At 42.8% G+C, this 20,590-nt stretch overlaps 1 protein-coding gene across 2 annotated transcripts; it reads left to right on the top strand.

Annotated features, from left to right (window-relative positions):
* Positions 1–403: 403 nt before the first annotated feature.
* Positions 404–18,982, top strand: LOC309678793 (myosin-1B-like; the record flags this gene model as incomplete). Of its 2 annotated transcripts, none has more annotated exons than XM_082491954.1 (38): positions 404–607; positions 696–839; positions 933–1,089; positions 3,104–3,131; positions 3,229–3,340; positions 3,427–3,519; positions 3,633–3,696; positions 3,779–3,877; positions 3,983–4,086; positions 4,168–4,306; positions 5,995–6,113; positions 6,198–6,347; positions 6,973–7,143; positions 7,393–7,699; positions 8,056–8,129; positions 9,307–9,394; positions 9,490–9,607; positions 10,308–10,431; positions 10,517–10,653; positions 10,755–11,010; positions 11,958–12,200; positions 12,306–12,482; positions 12,568–12,713; positions 12,801–12,891; positions 12,980–13,369; positions 13,454–13,580; positions 13,814–13,932; positions 14,218–14,414; positions 14,822–15,005; positions 15,092–15,257; positions 15,431–15,555; positions 15,833–16,141; positions 16,289–16,492; positions 17,169–17,294; positions 17,389–17,559; positions 17,646–17,750; positions 17,970–18,065; positions 18,737–18,982. In XM_082491954.1, 38 exons carry the CDS (start codon positions 404–406, stop codon positions 18,887–18,889), a joined length of 5,817 nt encoding a protein of 1,938 aa, XP_082348080.1. In that variant the 3' UTR covers positions 18,890–18,982. The 2 variants fall into 2 exon arrangements, with proteins under 2 accessions (XP_082348080.1, XP_082348079.1); XM_082491953.1 differs by having other exon boundaries at positions 3,229–3,346.
* Positions 18,983–20,590: the final 1,608 nt, after the last annotated feature.

Raw genomic sequence — 20,590 nt, 5'->3', positions numbered from 1 at the left:
AAAGATAGAAATGGTCTTTCATAATTTCAGTTAGATGACTTCGCTTGGTGTCTCCGTTGCTTTGTATAGAAAATTTTTATGTTGTGCCAATCAATCCAATTTTTCTGTATAGCCTACTGAAACACTACTGGAACTAAAGAACTGAACATGTAAACTGGAATAAGGAAGAGAAAGTTAAAATAATCTAAATCAAAGACACCTATATTCTTTAGGATGTAAATAAATTAAAGGATATCTTGGTTGAAAAGCAGATAAGGCAGAGAGGGAAACCGTAAGAATAGGCAGAGCAGAACACTACAGAGAGTCAGGTGAGTAGTACAAAAGCATTTCTTCCTTCACTCAACACTGTTGTATGTCTCTCCACTTCAGCTCCGTGCCGTGCTGCACTCAGTAAACTGCAGCCATGTCGTCAGACGCTGAGATGGCCATCTTTGGGGAGGCAGCTCCTTACCTCCGAAAATCAGAGAAGGAGAGAATTGAGGCCCAGAACAAGCCATTTGATGCCAAGACATCCGTATTTGTGGTACATGCAAAGGAATCCTATGTGAAAAGCACAATCCAGAGCAAAGAATCTGGGAAGGTCACTGTCAAGACTGAAGCAGGAGAGGTAGGTAAAATGCAAGATTTACAAATAGCATTAAATTCCTGCTCTGAGATCTTAGCTGACACACATGTATCGCTCTTTCCTCTGGCAGACCCTGACCGTGAAGGAAGATCAAATCTTCTCCATGAACCCTCCCAAGTATGATAAAATCGAGGACATGGCCATGATGACCCACCTCCACGAACCCGCTGTGCTGTACAACCTCAAAGAGCGTTATGCAGCCTGGATGATCTACGTAAGTACCGGCACCAGTCTTCCGTTGGGTAGCGAGGAGGAACTGCTGTGCCAGGCTAAGTGGAAGCCAACGTGCTGTCTCCCTTCCTCGCAGACCTACTCGGGTCTCTTCTGCGTCACTGTCAACCCCTACAAGTGGCTGCCGGTGTACAACCCGGAGGTGGTGTTGGCCTACCGAGGCAAGAAGCGCCAGGAGGCCCCTCCACACATCTTCTCCATCTCTGACAACGCCTATCAGTTCATGCTAACTGGTGAGTGGCTCTCAGAGTGATTCTATCTAAAAGACATTATAAAAGTAGTCACAGCTTTTCCCTGATAAATATGCTGATATTTTCTTAACACATCATTAGAGTTCTATTTCAGTCATAGCATCAATCACTGCTAATTTAAACAGGAATTTTTCACATCAGTATTTCTAAAAAGGAAGCATAGTGCCACAGATAGTTAGTGTGTCAGGAAAAACAATAAGCCAAGTGGACTAGGTGGAGCAAGGAATATAATTACGTCTGTCATGAAATAGTAAAAGTGAACAAGGTATGAGATCCATATGTGATATGGAAATTCTGTCTAATAATGTGAAGTTAATTCACCAAAGGGCTATGGGAAACATCAATATCACAAATGTTTCAATTTGTTTTGATAAAACCATGACATTGAGAAATGAAAGAGAATTATATATTGTTGTTAGTTTCGCTTCCACCATTTCATTCCTTTCTTTCTCTGTGCTTTCTCTGCATTTCAGAACTATTACCCATGCTCAAGACTCCTTTGTTGTGGGTCCTTTCTCTCTCTTTCTCTACTGCTCTAAATAATCTGCATAGTAGAAAATTAAAAACAAAAACAAACAAACAAATAACCCAGAAAGAATTTACTATATGCAGGAGAAAAAAGACCATAGAATGCAGTAGGGAAGAAGCATGTGGCCCTTCAAGGGTTTTCAATGTTGGAAAAGCATTGTAGAATCATAGAATCATAAAAGAGTTTGGACTGGAAATGACCTTTAAAAATCATCTAGTCTTCCTGTGACATTGGGAGGGATGCCTTCCACTAGGTTAGGTTGCTCAAACCTCTGTCCAGTCTAACCTGGAGCACTTCTAATGACGGGGCATCCACAAGTTCTCCGGGCAACTTGTTCCAGTGTCTCACCATACTCACTGTAAAAAATTTCTCCCTTACATCCAATCTAAATCTACCATCTTTCGGTTAAAAACTGTTGCCCCTTGCCCTATCACTACAGGCTTTGTTAAAAAATCTTTCTCTGTCTTTCTTATAAGCCTCCTTTAAGCACTGAATAGCTGCAATAAGGTGTCCCTGGAACCTTCTCTACTTCAGGCTGAACAACCTCAACTGTCTCAGCTTTTCTCCATAGGAGAGGTGCTCCAGCCCTCTGATAATTTTCAAGGTCTCCTCTGGACCCACTCTAAAAGGTCCATTTCTTTCTTGTACTGGAGACCCCAGAGCTGGAGGGAGTATTCCACTTGGGGTCTCACAAGAGTGGAGTAGACGGAGAGAAACACCTACCATGCCCTGCTGGCAACATGTTTTCTCATGCAGCCCAGGATCTGATTGACTTTCTGGGCTGCATATTCACATTGCCAGCTCATATCCAATTTTACATCCATCAGTACCCTGAAGCCCCTCTCTGCAGAGTTGTTCTCAATCCAGTCATCCCCCAGTCTGGACTGATATTGACGATTGCCCTAACCCGGGTGCAGGACTCTGCACTTGGCCTTCTTGAACTTCATCATGTTTGCATGGGCCTGTTTCTCAAGCCTGTCAAGGTCTCTCTGGATGGCATGCCTTCCCACTGGAGCATCAACTGCACTACTCAGTTTAGTGTCATATGCAAACTTAGTGAGGGTGCACTCAATCCCACTGTGTATGTCATTAATGGAGGTGTTAAATAGTATTGGTCCAGAACAAACCCTCGAGGGACACCACTCAATAACCATTTGTACATTAAGCCTTTGACTGTAACTCTTTGGATGTGGCCATCCAGCCAATTCCTTATCCATTGAACTGTCCACCCATCAAATCTGTATCTCTCTAGAAGCAAGACTGTTGTGGGTACGATTAGAGGTAAGAAAGTTGTGCACGTTTCTTTGCAAAAAAAAAAAGAAACTGAAAAATAAATTATTAGGAGTAAAGAAAGGGGAAAAAAAACATGCGGAATTTTTTCTTGTCATAACTTACATTTACTGCATTGATTTTCAAGTTTTTTGTGTCTTCATTTACAAAGTCTATTTGTTTCTGCCTCTCTCACAGATCGCGAGAACCAGTCGATCCTGATCACGTATGTACACCCCCTGCTCGGGTCCCTGTGGGCTGCCCAGTGCCAGGGGACCTCCTGCCTGACCACACGCTCTCTGCTTCTCTCTCTGGTTTGACAGCGGAGAATCCGGTGCAGGGAAGACTGTGAACACAAAGCGTGTCATCCAGTACTTTGCAACAATTGCAGCCAGCGGGGATAAGAAGAAGGAGGAGCAGCAGCCAACTGGCAAAATGCAGGTGAGGTCCTAGCGGTAGGAACCTGCAACGGTCAGATTTATTTATGAGCTGTGTCGTGACAAATAAGATTTCTGCTTTAGGGGACACTTGAGGATCAAATCATCAGTGCCAACCCACTGCTGGAGGCTTTTGGTAATGCCAAGACGGTGAGGAATGACAACTCCTCACGCTTTGTAAGTTGCTGCCTGGGGCAAAATTACTTTTTCCTTATCAACACACTGACTCAAATATTCTTGCAGTCAGGATGGGTAACTTAGATCTCAGTTGACTTTTCTGCTTCCTTCAGGGTAAATTCATCAGAATCCATTTTGGTGCCACAGGAAAACTGGCTTCTGCTGACATCGAAACATGTAAGTGACCCTTCTGGCCTGACCCCGCTCCTTCCAGCCTGCCTCAGCTCTTGCGCTAACTCTGTCCTACTGTCCTTGCCAGATCTGCTGGAGAAGTCCAGAGTCACTTTCCAGCTGAAGGCAGAAAGAAGCTACCACATATTCTATCAGATCATGTCCAACAAGAAGCCAGAGCTAATTGGTAGGAAAGATCACTGACTTCTGCAGACAAAGGTCACGGAATAGCATTTAATTCCTCAACGTGCCAATTACATTTGATCTGTACGTGTCTTGTCCTTCTTTTCAGAGATGTTACTGATCACCACCAACCCCTATGACTATCAGTACGTGAGTCAAGGTGAGATCACGGTTCCCAGCATTAACGACCAGGAAGAGCTGATGGCCACGGATGTAAGTAATGCACAGAAGTTTTCTCAGGCGGACTCTCGCCTTTAACACGCGCGGCACTTACTCCAGTGATTCTTCTGTTAGAGTGCCATTGACATCCTGGGCTTCACTCCTGATGAGAAAACAGCCATCTACAAGCTGACGGGGGCTGTCATGCACTATGGCAACCTGAAGTTTAAGCAGAAGCAGCGTGAGGAGCAGGCAGAGCCAGATGGCACAGAAGGTACCAGCACGATATATACCAGAGCACAGTATATACCGGAACACTCACTAATACAGGCAGTAATTTGGGGTCAGAATCGTTGACTCGGCCTGTGCATTTCCCCAGACACTAGTGCTGTAGAATATAAGCGTGTCCTAACCAGAGGACTTTGCTGGAAGAGCACAGCTCAGGGGAAGATGCTGATTATTTTGAATTGTGCAAGGCATAAGGGCCTGTGAACCCTAGAGCACGCTTCCAGAAGAGCAAGCTTTGCTGCTATACTGAACAGCAGCTCCCCAGACCTGGCACAAAACTGGGAGCCGCTCTGCTCACTGGCTTTAGTTTATGTACCCAGGTAGCTACTATCGCTTACCACCAGCTGTGGGCACCTCCAAACGGTATTGTTTCCAGGTGACAAGAAGCCAGAATCCCAAAGCTGCTCTGCTTCAAAGCCCGTATTCTGGAGACAACTCACAACACCTGAACTGAGAGCATTGTGCTACTTCATTTTACATGGGGGAGTTAAAAAGGAACATCAGTTAATGCTGCAGCTGTGGCTCATATGGTTTCTGTAGAGCTTCAGCATGTCTCCTGGACTTTTGTTTGAAAAATAGACATCTAAGATATGTCTATTGCGTTTGCTTTGCCTAGAGTTGTTCAAAGGTGTGTTCCTTTAATAGTTCATGGATGTATTTCCATGAAATCAGAGGAATTTGCATATATCATAAACATGTACTCTTAATGGGGGGTTTTGTGTGTGCAGTTTGGGGTGTTTTTAGGAAAGTTCAGACATAAATGTCCACAAGGAATACAATGGCAATGAATCTGATAATGATGAACAGTAACAGTAGACTAGGCTACAAATAAGAACTGTAACTTTTCTTAAGTCATGGTCTTTTGCTGACCAAATCTTGGAAATATTTCTTGGTCTGCTTTTGAAAACATTGAGGAAAACATGCAATCTATTTGAGTACTTCACTATCCTTAGTCATTAGAAATTTTTCCTCAATTTCTAGTCTAAATATCTCTCAACACATTTTCAGGCTGTTAGATCATGTCGATATTAATGCAGCAATCTGCTATACTTTTTTATCTTGATTTCATATGAATTGTATAAGCATTCTTGAACAAATCTTTTTACATACTGTGCGTGGTGACAGTCTGAATTCAATAGTAAAAGCAATAGCAGAAAGTGAAATACCAAATTTGTTCTTTGAGGATGTACTTCTAAAAATAGCCCTTCATTTCATATGTTTAGCTGCGGATTTGTAAAGGCATAAATTGACACTTATGCATCATGCTCTCTTGAGTATTATGTCTTTAAAGTTACCCTTCCACAAGTCACTGAAAGAAATTGTGCTGTATTTGCTTCTGAGATGGTCTGTTATTGTCTGCAACCTGATCATCATCCCAGGGTTATCTTTCCTTTTTGTTTTTCAAGATTTATTATTAAAAACTCTGCCTACCTAAAAGTCTCTAAACTGATTTTTCATTCAAAATTCAAAATAAACTAAGAATAGGTGAAGAAAAATTAGCCAACATAAATGCTTCATAGTTACTAGGGAATGTTGCTTATGATGAGCTACAAATACATTACTTTTTTATCTTAACTAATCTTTTTACCTTTACTAGAATTGTCTTCTAATACTTGTTTTAAAGGAATATTAATGTCTTCTGGTACCTTAACAACTGATTTTTTTGGTCTTTAGTGGCTGACAAGGCTGCCTACCTAATGGGTCTGAACTCAGCAGACCTGCTCAAGGCCCTCTGCTACCCCCGAGTCAAGGTTGGGAATGAATATGTGACCAAGGGTCAAACTGTGCAGCAGGTAACAAAAATTTTGTTGACAAATCCTCTGAACTTCCTCTTTCTCCTTGCATGATAAGTACAAGCCTTCTTGTTTTTATTTTAGGTATACAATTCAGTAGGTGCCTTAGCAAAGGCTGTGTTTGAGAAGATGTTCCTGTGGATGGTTGTTCGCATCAACCAACAGCTGGATACCAAGCAACCCAGACAGTACTTCATTGGTGTCTTGGACATTGCTGGCTTTGAGATCTTTGATGTAAGGAACAGTGTTTTATTACCATGATTTTAGAAGTAAATCTATTGTGTGCCAAAGTACTTAAAAAGGAATGACGTTTTTTCATTTTTTGCAGAATTTCTTTGATCCTTTCAGATTGCATCTAAAATATCATGAATCCCATAGGTTTTAATTGGGAATAGATTTTTGTGTTGCACATATGCCAATAGAAATCCATAAATGCCATTTTTTGACTGATTACAAACAGTAGACCAACATGGCGTTTGGTACCTAATGTAGAGACACCAGTTCCATAGACACAATTTGCGCTTAGAAGGCTTGGGACATGCTTTGAAATCAGCATTTGGAAATGTTGGATAAACTGCTGTGCTGTGGACTCTCCCATAACTGAATTAGCCCAGTCTAACAGATGTCAAAACTGACAATTATGAAATATTAAAGTGGCCTAAACTTCTAGGGGTCATAAACATATGGATAATGTTTAGCTTGACAGAAGAGACACACTGACAGAAGTTCCAAACTCCTGGCTGAGCAAAGAAGGAACGCTCACAGATCCTCCTGTAATTTGGTACAAAAGCCAGCACTGTTATTTATCCCTAGCTTTCTAAATTTATATTAATACTAATCCCTGTTTGTAATTGTGCAGTTCAACAGCCTGGAGCAGCTGTGCATCAACTTCACCAATGAGAAACTGCAACAGTTCTTCAACCACCACATGTTCGTGCTGGAGCAGGAGGAGTACAAGAAGGAAGGCATTGAATGGGAGTTCATTGACTTTGGGATGGACCTGGCTGCCTGCATTGAGCTCATTGAGAAGGTATTTGTGTAATTCACAATGTCCAGTATTTTCAGAAATGCATTGATTCTTTCTATATTTATAAATGTAGCTTGAAAGGGTAAATGTGATATTGTAAAATACCTAAATTTAGAGTATTTTTCAATTTGCTCTGCTGAGTGGAAGAACAATCCCTGAGAGCTTTAATATTGTTCCACTCAGGAAGCTATTTCTTTATCTGTGATTCTTTCTGCCTTTTCACCTCTTCCTCCTTCTTTCTGCTTCTCCCAGCCCATGGGCATCTTCTCCATCCTGGAAGAGGAGTGCATGTTCCCCAAGGCAACTGACACCTCTTTCAAGAACAAGCTCTACGACCAGCATCTGGGCAAGTCCAACAACTTCCAGAAGCCCAAGCCTGCCAAAGGCAAGGCTGAGGCCCACTTCTCCCTGGTGCACTATGCTGGCACGGTGGACTACAACATCACTGGCTGGCTTGACAAGAACAAGGACCCCCTGAATGAAACTGTTGTGGGGCTGTACCAGAAATCATCCCTGAAGACATTGGCCTTACTGTTTGTCTCTGCTGGAGGAGAGGCAGGTCAGTTCTATGAGATACATATTTTCATTTTTATTTAATGACTCTACCAGACTCATGAATATCAGCTAGAGTGTTCTAAAGTAACTGCATGTTGTGCAGTCTCCTATGGCTTGAATTTATTAATAAAGGAGAAGATCAAACGTATTTCAAGCATTCCACTCAGCCATGACAATCTCTTTGATTATCGCACATCTTTGGTCCTATGTTCCTTTAGATTGAGTGTTGACTGTTTCCCACTGCATCCTAGGCTCCTTTCTTAGCATGACTGGTACATGTGAAAAAGCTTCTTTTGGTGTCATAGAGAAAAAAATTTACAAATCGAAGTCATAAAACTGTCTTTTTTTGGTGTTCTTCAGAGAGTGGTGGTGGCGGCAAGAAGGGAGGCAAGAAGAAGGGTTCTTCTTTCCAGACAGTATCAGCTCTTTTCAGGGTAAGTACAGATGTCATTCTCTCTACTTTTTTCCTTCTTTTTTTTTTTTTTTTTAATTGAAGATTGTGAAACCTCACACTAAATCCAAGAAGACCATTTTACTACAACTATTTTTCTTCATCAAGAACGTCTCTTTAGCTATTCGTAAAAGAGCTGGCTCCAAGTCAGCTGAGGCCAGCTGAGGAAGATGCATCTTTACCTAGCCTTTCTTTGAATGCTGGAAAAAGTACTTAGGTCAGGCTACAGTTTCATTTAGTCACGAGTACACCGGTTGGTAGGATCAAGCTCTTCCCCCTCTCCCTCTGCCTTGGGAAGACAATGGTCGATCTGGTTACCCGCCTCAGGTAATCTCAAGTCTTAATCGGCACATACAAATGTACGTGCATTTGCATATGATAATACAGCTCAAGGCAAATGGAAAGACTCTTGTTTCAGCAGCTGTGGCATCTAGCTACTATCTGGCATCCTGAACAGTTTTTCACACTGTGAAAGAGGTATTTGTCTGAGCAAATTTGTCTGTTCCAAACTACGGCTAAACTGAGAACTGTTAGGAACTAGTTAGTAAAGGTGATTGCAAAAATCAGAGATAGTTGATGGGTTTGCAGTTAAAAACACTTCTAGAAAGGGTGCTGTAGAACATACCACTCATGCCTTTTCTCTATGTCTTGTCATGCCCATTCTTGCTGAACTTGTCTGACTTGTCTTCCCCTGCTCAACCTTTGTCAAATATATCTTCACAAACAGCATCTAATGCCATTAACTTTCTCTTTCCCAGCCTTCTTTGCAAACTTGGTCCTTCCTCTCTTCCCTTTTGTCCTATTTTTACTTCTGTTTCTATTCCCATCAATAGTCAGTGTCTTCCATAGGGTGAGAAACTGATGATTAAAAAAAATAATCTTTCACTGAAAATTATGCATTTGCCATGAACTTCTGGTCACCATTCTCCATAGGTGTCCTGTCTGAGTGGATCTATCCCTCAGTCTCATGAAAACACATTACACAGTTTTGTGACTTTCTGTCATGCTCAAAACTGAAAGGCAAAACAAAACTTAAATTAGAATGGCTGTAGGTGGGAATAACAAATCCATTACTGCTTTCTAACAGTTTTCTCACATCTGACAGTAGAACTGCCGAGGTACCATTTGTTAATGAAAAATCTTCACTCATCAACCCACAGGAGAACCTAAACAAGCTGATGACCAATCTACGGAGCACTCACCCCCATTTTGTGCGGTGTATCATCCCCAATGAAACAAAAACACCTGGTAAGAACCTTCAGTAGAGAGAAATCATAGTGTGGTGCAGCCATTTTTCTCTATGCTTTATCATGAAGTGTCCAATAATTATCTTATCTGTTTAGGTGCCATGGAGCATGAACTGGTGTTACACCAGCTGCGCTGCAATGGCGTGCTGGAAGGGATCAGGATTTGCAGGAAGGGATTCCCCAGCAGAATCCTCTATGCAGACTTCAAACAGAGGTCAGTCTTCTTTTTGCTCTCCATTCTGTCTTTGCTGCCTAAGTTGTACATCTTAACTATTTTTACATTCGTGGCTATTTTTTAATGCCAGCTCAATCTGGTTATAACTGAAAGAAGGGGAAAATGCTGGAATGTATAACCAAAGGCAACATGTCTGGCTAGCAAAAGAGAAATAGTTGAGAACTGAAGAGATAAGTCAGGTGTCCTCACTGATTGCAATTCATCAAACAGCTGAACTTTGTCAGTGTCTCTGAATATGGAAGCACAATGGAGCTACACAAGCCAATGATTACAAGATATAAAAGTGCAGATTGGGATGTGGCTACAACACATTCCCAGAGTGCTTTGGCCATTGCATCAGCTGCAAGTTTCACGGCAAGATGCTTTCTTTGTATACACATGGTAGCAATGTTCATCTCTAGCAATTTTCTACAGCATAGTTTAAGTGAAGAAAGTATCAGACTGAAATGGCTGGAGATCAGTGGCCTCTTTTCATCGATGACTGATCACCTCAAGACAGTAACAGTTTCCTTAACTTTGTTATCAGATTAGGGGTTCATTATAACTCTCTCTCTAAACAACGGATGGAATTCCAACTGCCTCAGCCTGATTCTGCTGCAACGACTGCTGTTAATTTCAGTAAATAGTATAACCTTATGACTTGAGATTGACTTCATTCACATTCCCTCTCATTTCACAGATACAAGGTGCTTAATGCCAGTGCCATCCCAGAGGGACAGTTCATTGATAGCAAGAAGGCTTCTGAGAAGCTTCTTGGCTCAATCGATGTGGACCACACCCAGTACAAATTTGGCCACACCAAGGTACAAACCCTCACTGCTGCACTCACGCTGTGCCTGTGCTTTGCTCTACCTGACAGTGATGTGCTGCAACATTCCCTTCCTCAAGGTCTTCTTCAAAGCTGGGCTGCTGGGACTCCTGGAAGAGATGAGGGATGAGAAGCTGGCACAGCTCATCACCCGCACACAGGCCAGGTGCAGGGGCTTCCTGATGAGAGTGGAGTACCAGAGAATGGTGGAGAGGAGGTAGACATTCCTCATCTTCAGTTAAAGTCACTGTACTTGGGGGAAACTCTTTGCACTCTTTGTACTGAAAATACTCAATGTACATTTTAATTATGCTTCAGGGAGTCCATCTTCTGTATCCAGTACAATGTTCGGTCCTTCATGAATGTGAAGCACTGGTCCTGGATGAAGCTGTTCTTCAAGATCAAGCCCTTGCTGAAGAGTGCGGAATCTGAGAAGGAGATGGCCAACATGAAGGAAGAGTTTGAGAAAACCAAGGAAGAGCTTGCAAAGTCTGAGGCCAAGAGGAAGGAGCTGGAGGAGAAAATGGTTTCTTTGCTGCAGGAGAAAAATGATCTTCAGCTCCAAGTGCAGGCTGTGAGTATTATTAGTATATTTCTTCCAGGGGAAAATAATTAAGGCCTAAATCCTCTCTCATACTATGGAACTCTCATACTGCACACTAAATCACCTTAGAACATATTTTAATCTGAATCACTAAATTTAAAATTCAGACCACTCAGTGTCAACATTATAATACGTGCTTCTAAGTTCGAAATAACTTTTTACTTCTTTGCACTTACAAGTATGTTTCTCCATGCAGGTTCAAAATATAAGGTCCAACTATAGTCACTTGAGATTTGGTATATACATTTAACAGAGTCTTGAGAGAAATTCAGTTGACTACTTTCTCTTGTTTCAATCAGTTGCCTAAATAAAAAAGCCTTATGTTGTTTCTTATGATCCGTGGTATCTCACCTGTCCTCCTGCAGCGACAATTCCAGGAAGACACAAATACCCTCTACATTCAACCTGTCAGCCCTGTGTGTCTCTCCAATGTCCTTTGGAAGATCAAAAGATTTGGCAACATTTACACTCTTCTGTCTTTAAGTGTCTAGTTCATAGCTTCAAAATAAAGCCACGTTGAAAGGAAACCACCAATTCCATCTAGATTATGTGCCAATTTATCTGGAACAAAGAAGAAGTCAGTTTGCCAAAAAAAGCTTTAACAGAGATAAAATAAAAAAGATCTGTGCAAAATTATATTCAATTTACTTTCAGAGAAAGTAATCCAAATTCTTAGTAAAAAAAAATATTGTTACACATCTTATCTATAAATACAGCAAGAGAGAATACTTGATGAGAGTTACAAAATAAAATATAAAAAAAAATACTCTGATTTAAAAGAGGCTGTGCAAAAATCATTTCCCACAAGATAATAAAAAATAATAATTCCATTTGTCTTTTTTTCGTCAGGAAATAAATATTTTCTATTCAGCTTCTGTTAAAATTTGAGACTAACAAAACAAATGTTTTTCTAACAGGAAGCTGATGCTTTGGCTGATGCTGAGGAAAGGTGTGACCAGCTCATCAAAACCAAAATCCAGCTGGAAGCCAAAATTAAGGAGGTGACTGAAAGGGCTGAGGATGAGGAGGAAATTAATGCTGAGCTGACAGCCAAGAAGAGGAAACTGGAGGATGAATGTTCAGAGCTGAAGAAAGATATTGATGACCTTGAGTTAACACTGGCCAAAGTGGAGAAGGAAAAGCACGCCACTGAAAACAAGGTATGAGGCAGAACGTCTCACTCATGCTCCAGAAAAAGGGACTGTGCTGTTACAGGACATCTGTATCTAGTTCCTGTATTTACATTTCCTGCCTTCTTCTCAAAGGTGAAAAACCTCACAGAGGAGATGGCAACCCTGGACGAGACCATCGCCAAGCTGACTAAAGAGAAGAAAGCCCTCCAAGAGGCCCATCAGCAGACACTGGATGACCTGCAGGCAGAAGAGGACAAAGTCAATACGCTGACCAAATCTAAGACCAAGCTGGAGCAGCAAGTGGATGATGTAAGCCCATGGTCATAGAGCAAGAAGAGGACAGGTATGGAGTTAGACCTGACTGGTGGAGCACTGATGGTCTTGTTGTGTTTAGCTGGAAGGGTCCCTGGAGCAGGAGAAGAAACTGCGCATGGACCTGGAGAGAGCTAAGAGGAAACTCGAAGGAGACCTGAAGCTGGCCCATGACAGCATAATGGATTTGGAAAATGACAAGCAGCAGCTGGATGAGAAACTGAAGAAGTAAGTGTGGCTGTGGGGCACCTGAGTGCTGGGCTGGTGCACTTGTCTTTTCTCTGTGAGCTCTACCACGGTTTGCTTTGCCCAAAGGAAAGACTTTGAAATCAGCCAGATCCAGAGCAAAATCGAGGATGAGCAAGCCCTGGGCATGCAATTACAGAAGAAGATCAAGGAGCTGCAGGCAAGTCTTTGCCCCTTCCCCTCTCTCACCCCGTCCCAGGTCAGGAAGGAGGAGGACATGGGTGTGAAGGGTCCCTGATGTTCCCCAGGCGCGTATTGAGGAACTGGAGGAGGAAATTGAGGCAGAGCGAACCTCTCGGGCCAAAGCCGAGAAGCATCGGGCTGACCTCTCGAGGGAGCTCGAGGAGATCAGCGAGCGCCTGGAAGAAGCAGGAGGGGCTACTGCAGCTCAGATCGATATGAACAAGAAGCGTGAGGCAGAATTTCAGAAGATGCGTCGTGACCTCGAAGAGGCCACGCTGCAGCACGAAGCCACGGCTGCCGCCCTGCGGAAGAAGCACGCGGACAGCACAGCTGAGCTTGGGGAGCAGATCGACAACCTGCAACGAGTGAAGCAGAAGCTGGAGAAGGAGAAGAGTGAGCTGAAGATGGAGATTGACGACTTGGCCAGTAACATGGAGTCTGTCTCCAAAGCCAAGGTACACAAATACCCTATAGGTATTGTTAGGTATTATTAAAAGTGTGAATGGTTAATCCCTCCCTTTCCATGGGCTGACACACAGGCAAGTCTGGAGAAGATGTGTCGCACACTGGAAGATCAGCTAAGTGAGGTTAAGACAAAGGAAGAAGAACACCAGCGCGTGATCAATGACCTCAATGCTCAAAGAGCGCGTCTGCAGACAGAATCAGGTAATGTATTCACATCTCTGATTTGTAAATAAATAATGTCAGAGAGTTACTGCAGAAATTACCCCTCTGGACACACAGTCTCTCCAACATGCTTAGTCTCCCCTGTAATGAGAAATGCATGAAATGGGATCATATGGTTCTGCAAGGTCTGCTAACTGCTTTTAGAGCCCCAAATGTCCACAATGCTGTCATCAATGGCAATAAAAATCTTGTGTATCTGCAAACTTTTCCAGGTGAATATTCACGGCAGGTGGAGGAGAAAGATGCTCTTGTTTCTCAGCTGTCAAGAGGCAAGCAGGCATTCACCCAACAGATTGAGGAACTCAAGAGGCACTTAGAGGAAGAGATAAAGGTGAGAACACTTTATCATAAACATATGAAATCACAGAATCAACAAGATGACAGGGAGAAAAAAAAAACACTTAGTAATGAAGTGCAAGTTTTCCCATCTTAGCTATGCTCCACCTTCCCTACCGCCTATGCATTAATGCTTTTGCAGGTTCACAGATCTTCCTTCCTTTTGCTTTCAGTAGCTTGCCATCACTCAAAGAAGAATAATCCAGCATCCACCAAAATTTCAGTCAGGAGATTTCCCACAATATTTCCATTCATTTTCACACTACTCTTTTTCCCCCAGGCCAAGAACGCCCTGGCCCACGCCTTGCAGTCTGCTCGCCACGACTGTGACTTGCTCCGGGAACAGTATGAGGAGGAGCAGGAAGCCAAGGGGGAGCTGCAGCGTGCCCTGTCCAAGGCCAACAGCGAAGTGGCCCAGTGGAGAACCAAGTACGAGACGGACGCTATTCAGCGCACGGAGGAGCTGGAGGAGGCCAAGTACGTGAGGAATGTGGGGAAGGCTGGCAGGGACTAAGAACAGAAATTTGAGGAGACCGCTGTGGTATTGTCAGGAAGAAGCCAATGTTCTGCTTTGCGGTGGGGTGCCAGGAAGAGAGAATATATAAGCCAGAGCATGTATGCATTGGGGAAAAGCAGAAGAAGCAAAGCTCTACAGATGCAGAAGAGGAGAGAAATGTTAGTGTGAACAGCAGAGAGTGAATAGCTGTAGCCCCCGATTCAGACACAGAAATACAGTGGCTGGCTGGGAGAGGTCCTACACCTCTGTGTAAATGGGGATCACACACGACCAAATGGCTAAGCGTGCTCTAGTGAAAAACATGCTGGCTGCACACCACAGGCTCCCGTTTGCTTCCTCACCTGGACCTGTGCTTACCACCTCCCAGGAAGAAGCTGGCACAGCGCCTGCAGGATGCAGAGGAACACGTGGAAGCTGTGAATGCCAAATGTGCCTCCCTGGAAAAGACCAAGCAGAGGCTGCAGAATGAAGTGGAGGACCTGATGATTGACGTGGAGCGATCAAATGCTGCCTGCGCAGCTCTGGATAAGAAGCAGAAGAACTTTGACAAGGTCTTTTGGGTTCCAGGCCAGGGGCTCCAGGGCAGAGCGTCCCCTCCTGGTTGCCACATGCATACTCACGCCCCGTTTCTCTTCAGATCCTGGCAGAGTGGAAGCAGAAGTATGAGGAAACGCAGGCTGAGCTGGAGGCCTCCCAGAAGGAGTCTCGCTCTCTCAGCACGGAGCTGTTTAAGATGAAGAATGCCTATGAGGAGTCCTTGGACCACCTGGAAACGCTCAAGCGTGAGAACAAGAACTTGCAGCGTAAGTCCCTGGCCCTCTGCTCCTGGCAGGGCTGTCTCCCCACCCACCACTACCATCGAAATCTGTGGATCTATTCCTGCAGGTTGGCAAAGATACCTGTCGCCTTGGTGCACCAGGGCCTTTCCTCATTCAGCTCTCTGCCTGACCATTGCACTTTTCACCCTTCCTTGCAGAGGAGATTTCCGATCTCACAGAGCAGATTGCCGAGGGAGGAAAGGCGATTCATGAGCTGGAGAAAGTCAAGAAGCAGATTGAGCAGGAGAAATCTGAACTGCAAGCCTCCCTGGAGGAAGCTGAGGTACAAACTTCTGTTCTTAATTGTTTATATGCAGCAGTGTTTCGCAACCTCAGATACCGTTTATGAAATTATATGCATTAAGAATAAACTCCAGGCACAGGGAGCAGAAGATTTTGGACACCACTTTCAACACCCAAGCATTTGTCTACATAGGAATTCTTTTTTCCTTTCCTGCAGTCTCAGACCTCATGCCGTACATTATTCTTCAAGATAACAGGTCATGTAAAGTTACTGACATTGTTATTTATATAATTAACTGATTTTTATATTTTTGCAGGCTTCCCTAGAACATGAAGAGGGGAAGATCCTGCGCCTCCAGCTTGAGCTCAACCAGGTGAAGTCTGAGATTGACAGGAAGATAGCAGAGAAAGATGAGGAGATTGACCAGCTGAAGAGAAACCACCTCAGAATTGTGGAGTCCATGCAGAGCACCCTGGACGCTGAGATCAGGAGCAGGAATGAAGCCCTGCGGCTGAAGAAGAAGATGGAGGGAGACCTGAATGAAATGGAGATCCAGCTGAGCCATGCCAACCGCGTGGCTGCAGAGGCACAAAAGAACCTGAGAAATGCACAAGGAGTGCTCAAGGTATGGCACAACTAAACATGTGTTGACTTGTTTCTGACACAGCTAAAAATTTTCCTGTTCTACAATTCAGTTTTATATTGATGTAAAAATAGGAAATTAGAAAATAGGAAAAATACACCTCAAAATCTGTGTCTTCTGTCTCACCAGGATACCCAGATACACTTGGACGATGCTCTCAGGGCACAAGAGGACCTGAAGGAGCAGGTGGCCATGGTGGAACGCAGAGCAAACCTGCTGCAGGCTGAAGTTGAGGAACTAAGGGCAGCCCTGGAGCAGACGGAGCGCTCGAGGAAAGTGGCTGAGCAGGAGCTTCTAGATGCAAGTGAGCGTGTGCAGCTGCTCCATACCCAGGTCAGTGTTTACATATATTTAGTATTTATACTTTTGCTCCATACATATAACATAATTGAAGACTGGTTGATCTGTAACAGTATTTTGTAAAGTGCATTGTAATTTTCACAGTATGGATAACAAATACTGTGACGTTTCAGCTGCTGATATAATATGAATTCCACTAGACTACAGTTCGGATATCTTAAAAGTAATAAGTTCAGAGACATATTTGAGGTTCTTACTCTACAACTTCAGTGAGTTCAACAGCTTTCACATTTATATTTGAGACTGTAAAGTCAAACTTAGGTTGTTCATTGACAAAACATTAATACACGAATAGTATCATTAATGACATTTGACAATGTCATTATAAGTATTCTATAGCACTATTTAAGACTTTCACAGCCACTAGCTTGAAAATGGTGTGAAAAGATTATGCGTTTTTTCTTTATAATTCTGAATTCCTTCTCTTTTGACTGAAAAACTGTAATGAAAGACTTTCTGGAGGATGTTCTTGAAATACTGAGGCACATTACAGCTGAGAATCTAACAGATACTACACCAGCACCTTTTGAGCAGAATCCCATGTGACCTATGGCACAGTTTATGTTAAAAAGCAACATTTATGCGATATTCTTGATATGATATTGCAACCTAACAAAAACAAAATTGTGATGTTGATGCTGCTCAACAGAACACCAGCTTGATCAACACCAAGAAGAAGCTGGAAACAGACATTTCCCAAATTCAGAGTGAAATGGAGGATACGATCCAGGAAGCCCGCAATGCTGAAGAGAAGGCCAAGAAGGCCATCACAGATGTGAGTCGGGGGCTGCTTTCATGCTAGTGGTGGGTGTATTCTCCCTCAAAATATCTCCAGCGCCAAAATATCTTTGAGTCTTTGCTCTCATCAGGCAGCCATGATGGCAGAAGAGCTGAAGAAGGAGCAGGACACCAGCGCCCACCTGGAGAGGATGAAGAAGAACCTGGACCAGACGGTGAAGGACCTGCAGCACCGTCTGGATGAGGCTGAGCAGCTGGCCCTGAAGGGAGGCAAGAAGCAAATCCAGAAGCTGGAGGCCAGAGTGCGTAGGGCTGGTATTTGTGTGTGAGTGAGCATGTCCCTTGGAGAGATACCAGGGAAGCTCCAAAGATGGGCTTCTCGTTGCAGGTGCGGGAGCTGGAAGGGGAGGTTGATGCTGAGCAGAAGCGCAGCGCTGAAGCCGTGAAGGGTGTGCGCAAGTACGAGAGGAGGGTGAAGGAGCTGACCTACCAGGTAAGGCAGGAGACTCCTTTGTTTTGACACACTCTTCTTCCAGGAAGGTCAAAATGTTTGGATTTGTTTCTATACCTTAGTCAACACAGCTAACAGGATTTTGACCTATGTCCTCTGGACAGCACTGCCCCGTAAGGAAAGTTACTCCCTGTATTTCACATTTATGTAATTTAGAGAAAGAGGCAAACAAATGTTCTTATTACTTGCCACTCTCTGTAGTCTGAAGAAGATCGGAAGAATGTTCTCAGGCTCCAAGATCTAGTGGACAAGCTGCAAATGAAAGTGAAGTCCTACAAGAGGCAAGCTGAGGAGGCTGTAAGTACCACTCTGACCAAGACTAGACTTCCTTCTGGTGGAGATGGAATTCTGTGTTGGTGTTTTCTTCTGTCCAGCTTTTTGAAACCTTGAGTGTTTTGATGTGTTTGCTGCTGCAAGGCAATGGGGAATGTAAGAGTAGGAATTGCTGGTTTGGGGAGGATTCCCAAGCTTTACTTGTTTTGCTCTAAGCCTCACTTCCCGCCTTTGTTTCTTCTTTCCTACCCTACCCTGGGTGTAAGAAGCAGCTGCTACTCTGTCTATTCAGGACTCTGCCATGAACTCTGCTTAGACCTTTCTGTGTGTAATGTGGCCGTGGCCATTTTGACAATCCCAGAGAAGCTGTGGCTGCCCATCCCTGGAGGTGTTCAAGGCCACGTTGAACGGGGCTTTGAGCAACCTGGTTTGGTGGGAGGTGTCCCTGCCCATGGCAGGGGGGTTGGATCTAGATGATCTTTAAAGTCCTTTCCAACTCTAACCATTCTATGATTCTGTTATCATATGTTCTTTTATTTTCTGGCACACTTAACTCCTTCAGCAACTTCTTACCTTGGTTTTTGAACCTGCCCTGCTTGCCCAGAAGCGGCATTTAAAATTTTATTTGCCCAGTTTTCATCTATTAAATGTTCACACACTGCCTGTTGTTTTCACAACTTCCTCTCCGTGCACAGGAGGAGCTGTCCAATGTCAACCTCTCCAAATTCCGCAAGATCCAGCATGAGTTGGAGGAAGCTGAGGAGCGGGCTGACATTGCGGAGTCACAGGTCAACAAGCTCCGAGTGAAAAGCCGAGAGTTTCATAAGAAGATAGAAGAGGAGGAATAAGGATCCCAAGGATAAAAAGTGACCTGAGGCATGCATAAAATGTATATCTCTGTGTTGCTTTCTTCTGTAATTATAACTTATATCTAGGATTAATAAAGACAGTAGAGGCATTTGCATATGAACAGTGATTAACATGTTTTCTTTTTTTTTATTCTAGCATTCATTACTTTTGGAGTATGTGTACATGGTTTATGATCACATTCAAAAGTATATTACACAGCAGTATATTTTTACATTTACATTTTTTTAAATCCATGAGGAATAATAACAATTATATGGATTCACTATTCATCTTGCAATGAGAAGTACGCATTTCTTTGATAGACTAAGACTACATTCTTTTAATCATTTTGATGAATTCTTAGCCAAAAAAAAAAAAAAGTACAGGAAAAGGATTCCTCCAGCATTTCTTAAAAATTATTTATTAGTTTTATTAATTGAAAAATGTTGCTTATTTTGTTAGGCTTAAAGGTGTGAGGAACTCAAATTTCTGCTTTGATTCAGGAGAATGAAGTTCACTCAAAGGACTGATAGCCATTCAAACCAATGTGGTGAGATAGTGACATGAAAAGATATCCTCACTCCCTTTCACTGAAGCTATTGTGTTTCATACATAGCCCAAAATGATAGCCAGTTCAAAGATGGGGCGAGTGACAAGAATCCACAGTTAAAAAACTACAGAATAAAGAATAGCTAAGGCTGCAGACTCCTGGGCATAGGTAAAACTGAGTATTTTATGAAAGATAATTGAACATATATTATTAAGACAGATAAAGGTGATCGAGTGTTTTCTCTTTTTCATTGTAGATAGAATATAATGAAAAGAAGTAATGTCATAGGTAGAAAGAACAGCTTAAGTGAAAATCATTTTCAAGAATGTTAACAGTTTCTGCAGAAGTATTAGTATGGTATCAGAAAAGTCTGCTCCACTTACCAGACAATGGATTTGAATATAGATAGGTATTTCTATATCATAAAAAAGAGAAATAATTCTGGAAATTGTTTTCTCATGTTGACTTCCCTCATACAGACTGAAGATCAAACATGATTGTGGGGTTTTGTATTTCTCCAGCAGGCTGTTTGTGAAACAAGAGGAGCTCACAATCCAGCATTGATTTTACTAAGTAGCAGTATTAGAAGCAAATATTGAATTGCAAGATAATCATCTCATATTAAGTAATAATGGGTTGATTCAGCTTAAAAGAAAGGCAGAGTCTTCTTAATTCACATTTTTAGACAGTAAGGAAAATTTTTAACATAAAAATTGAAGGACATAAATGTTTAGAATGTACGAGGTGCAGCAACTATCAACAGTGGATAGACATTGTTTACTTCTGTTGATGTACTTATATTTTAAAACTGCCTTCTATAGAAATCCAACATTGTTTCATAATGATATATGTGTTCTGGGTGAGATGCACCTGTCATATTCTGATGCAGAGTAGACACCTATCAAAGAGTTTACCTCACCTCACTGCTTCATTTCACTCATCCCTCCATGCATGCTTGCTGTAGGAAGACCTGCAAAAGAGTCTGTGTGAAAAGCAAGCATACTCTTCAGGGTTTTTTATATTCTCCACATTCTGATATGCACAGACAATTTGTCTGCACTTGGACATCAAGAGGCATGAAAGAGTCTCTGCCTCTCCTGGAGGAGCAGGACCAAGAGAAGGAAGTTCTGTATTAGAAGAAGGAGTCCCT

This window comes from Vanellus vanellus (assembly GCF_965231255.1).
Source record: "Vanellus vanellus genome assembly, chromosome: 17".
NCBI lineage: Eukaryota > Metazoa > Chordata > Aves > Charadriiformes > Charadriidae > Vanellus > Vanellus vanellus.
Note: the sequence above shows the minus strand (reverse complement) of the source record. Positions and strands in the feature narration are given on the sequence as shown.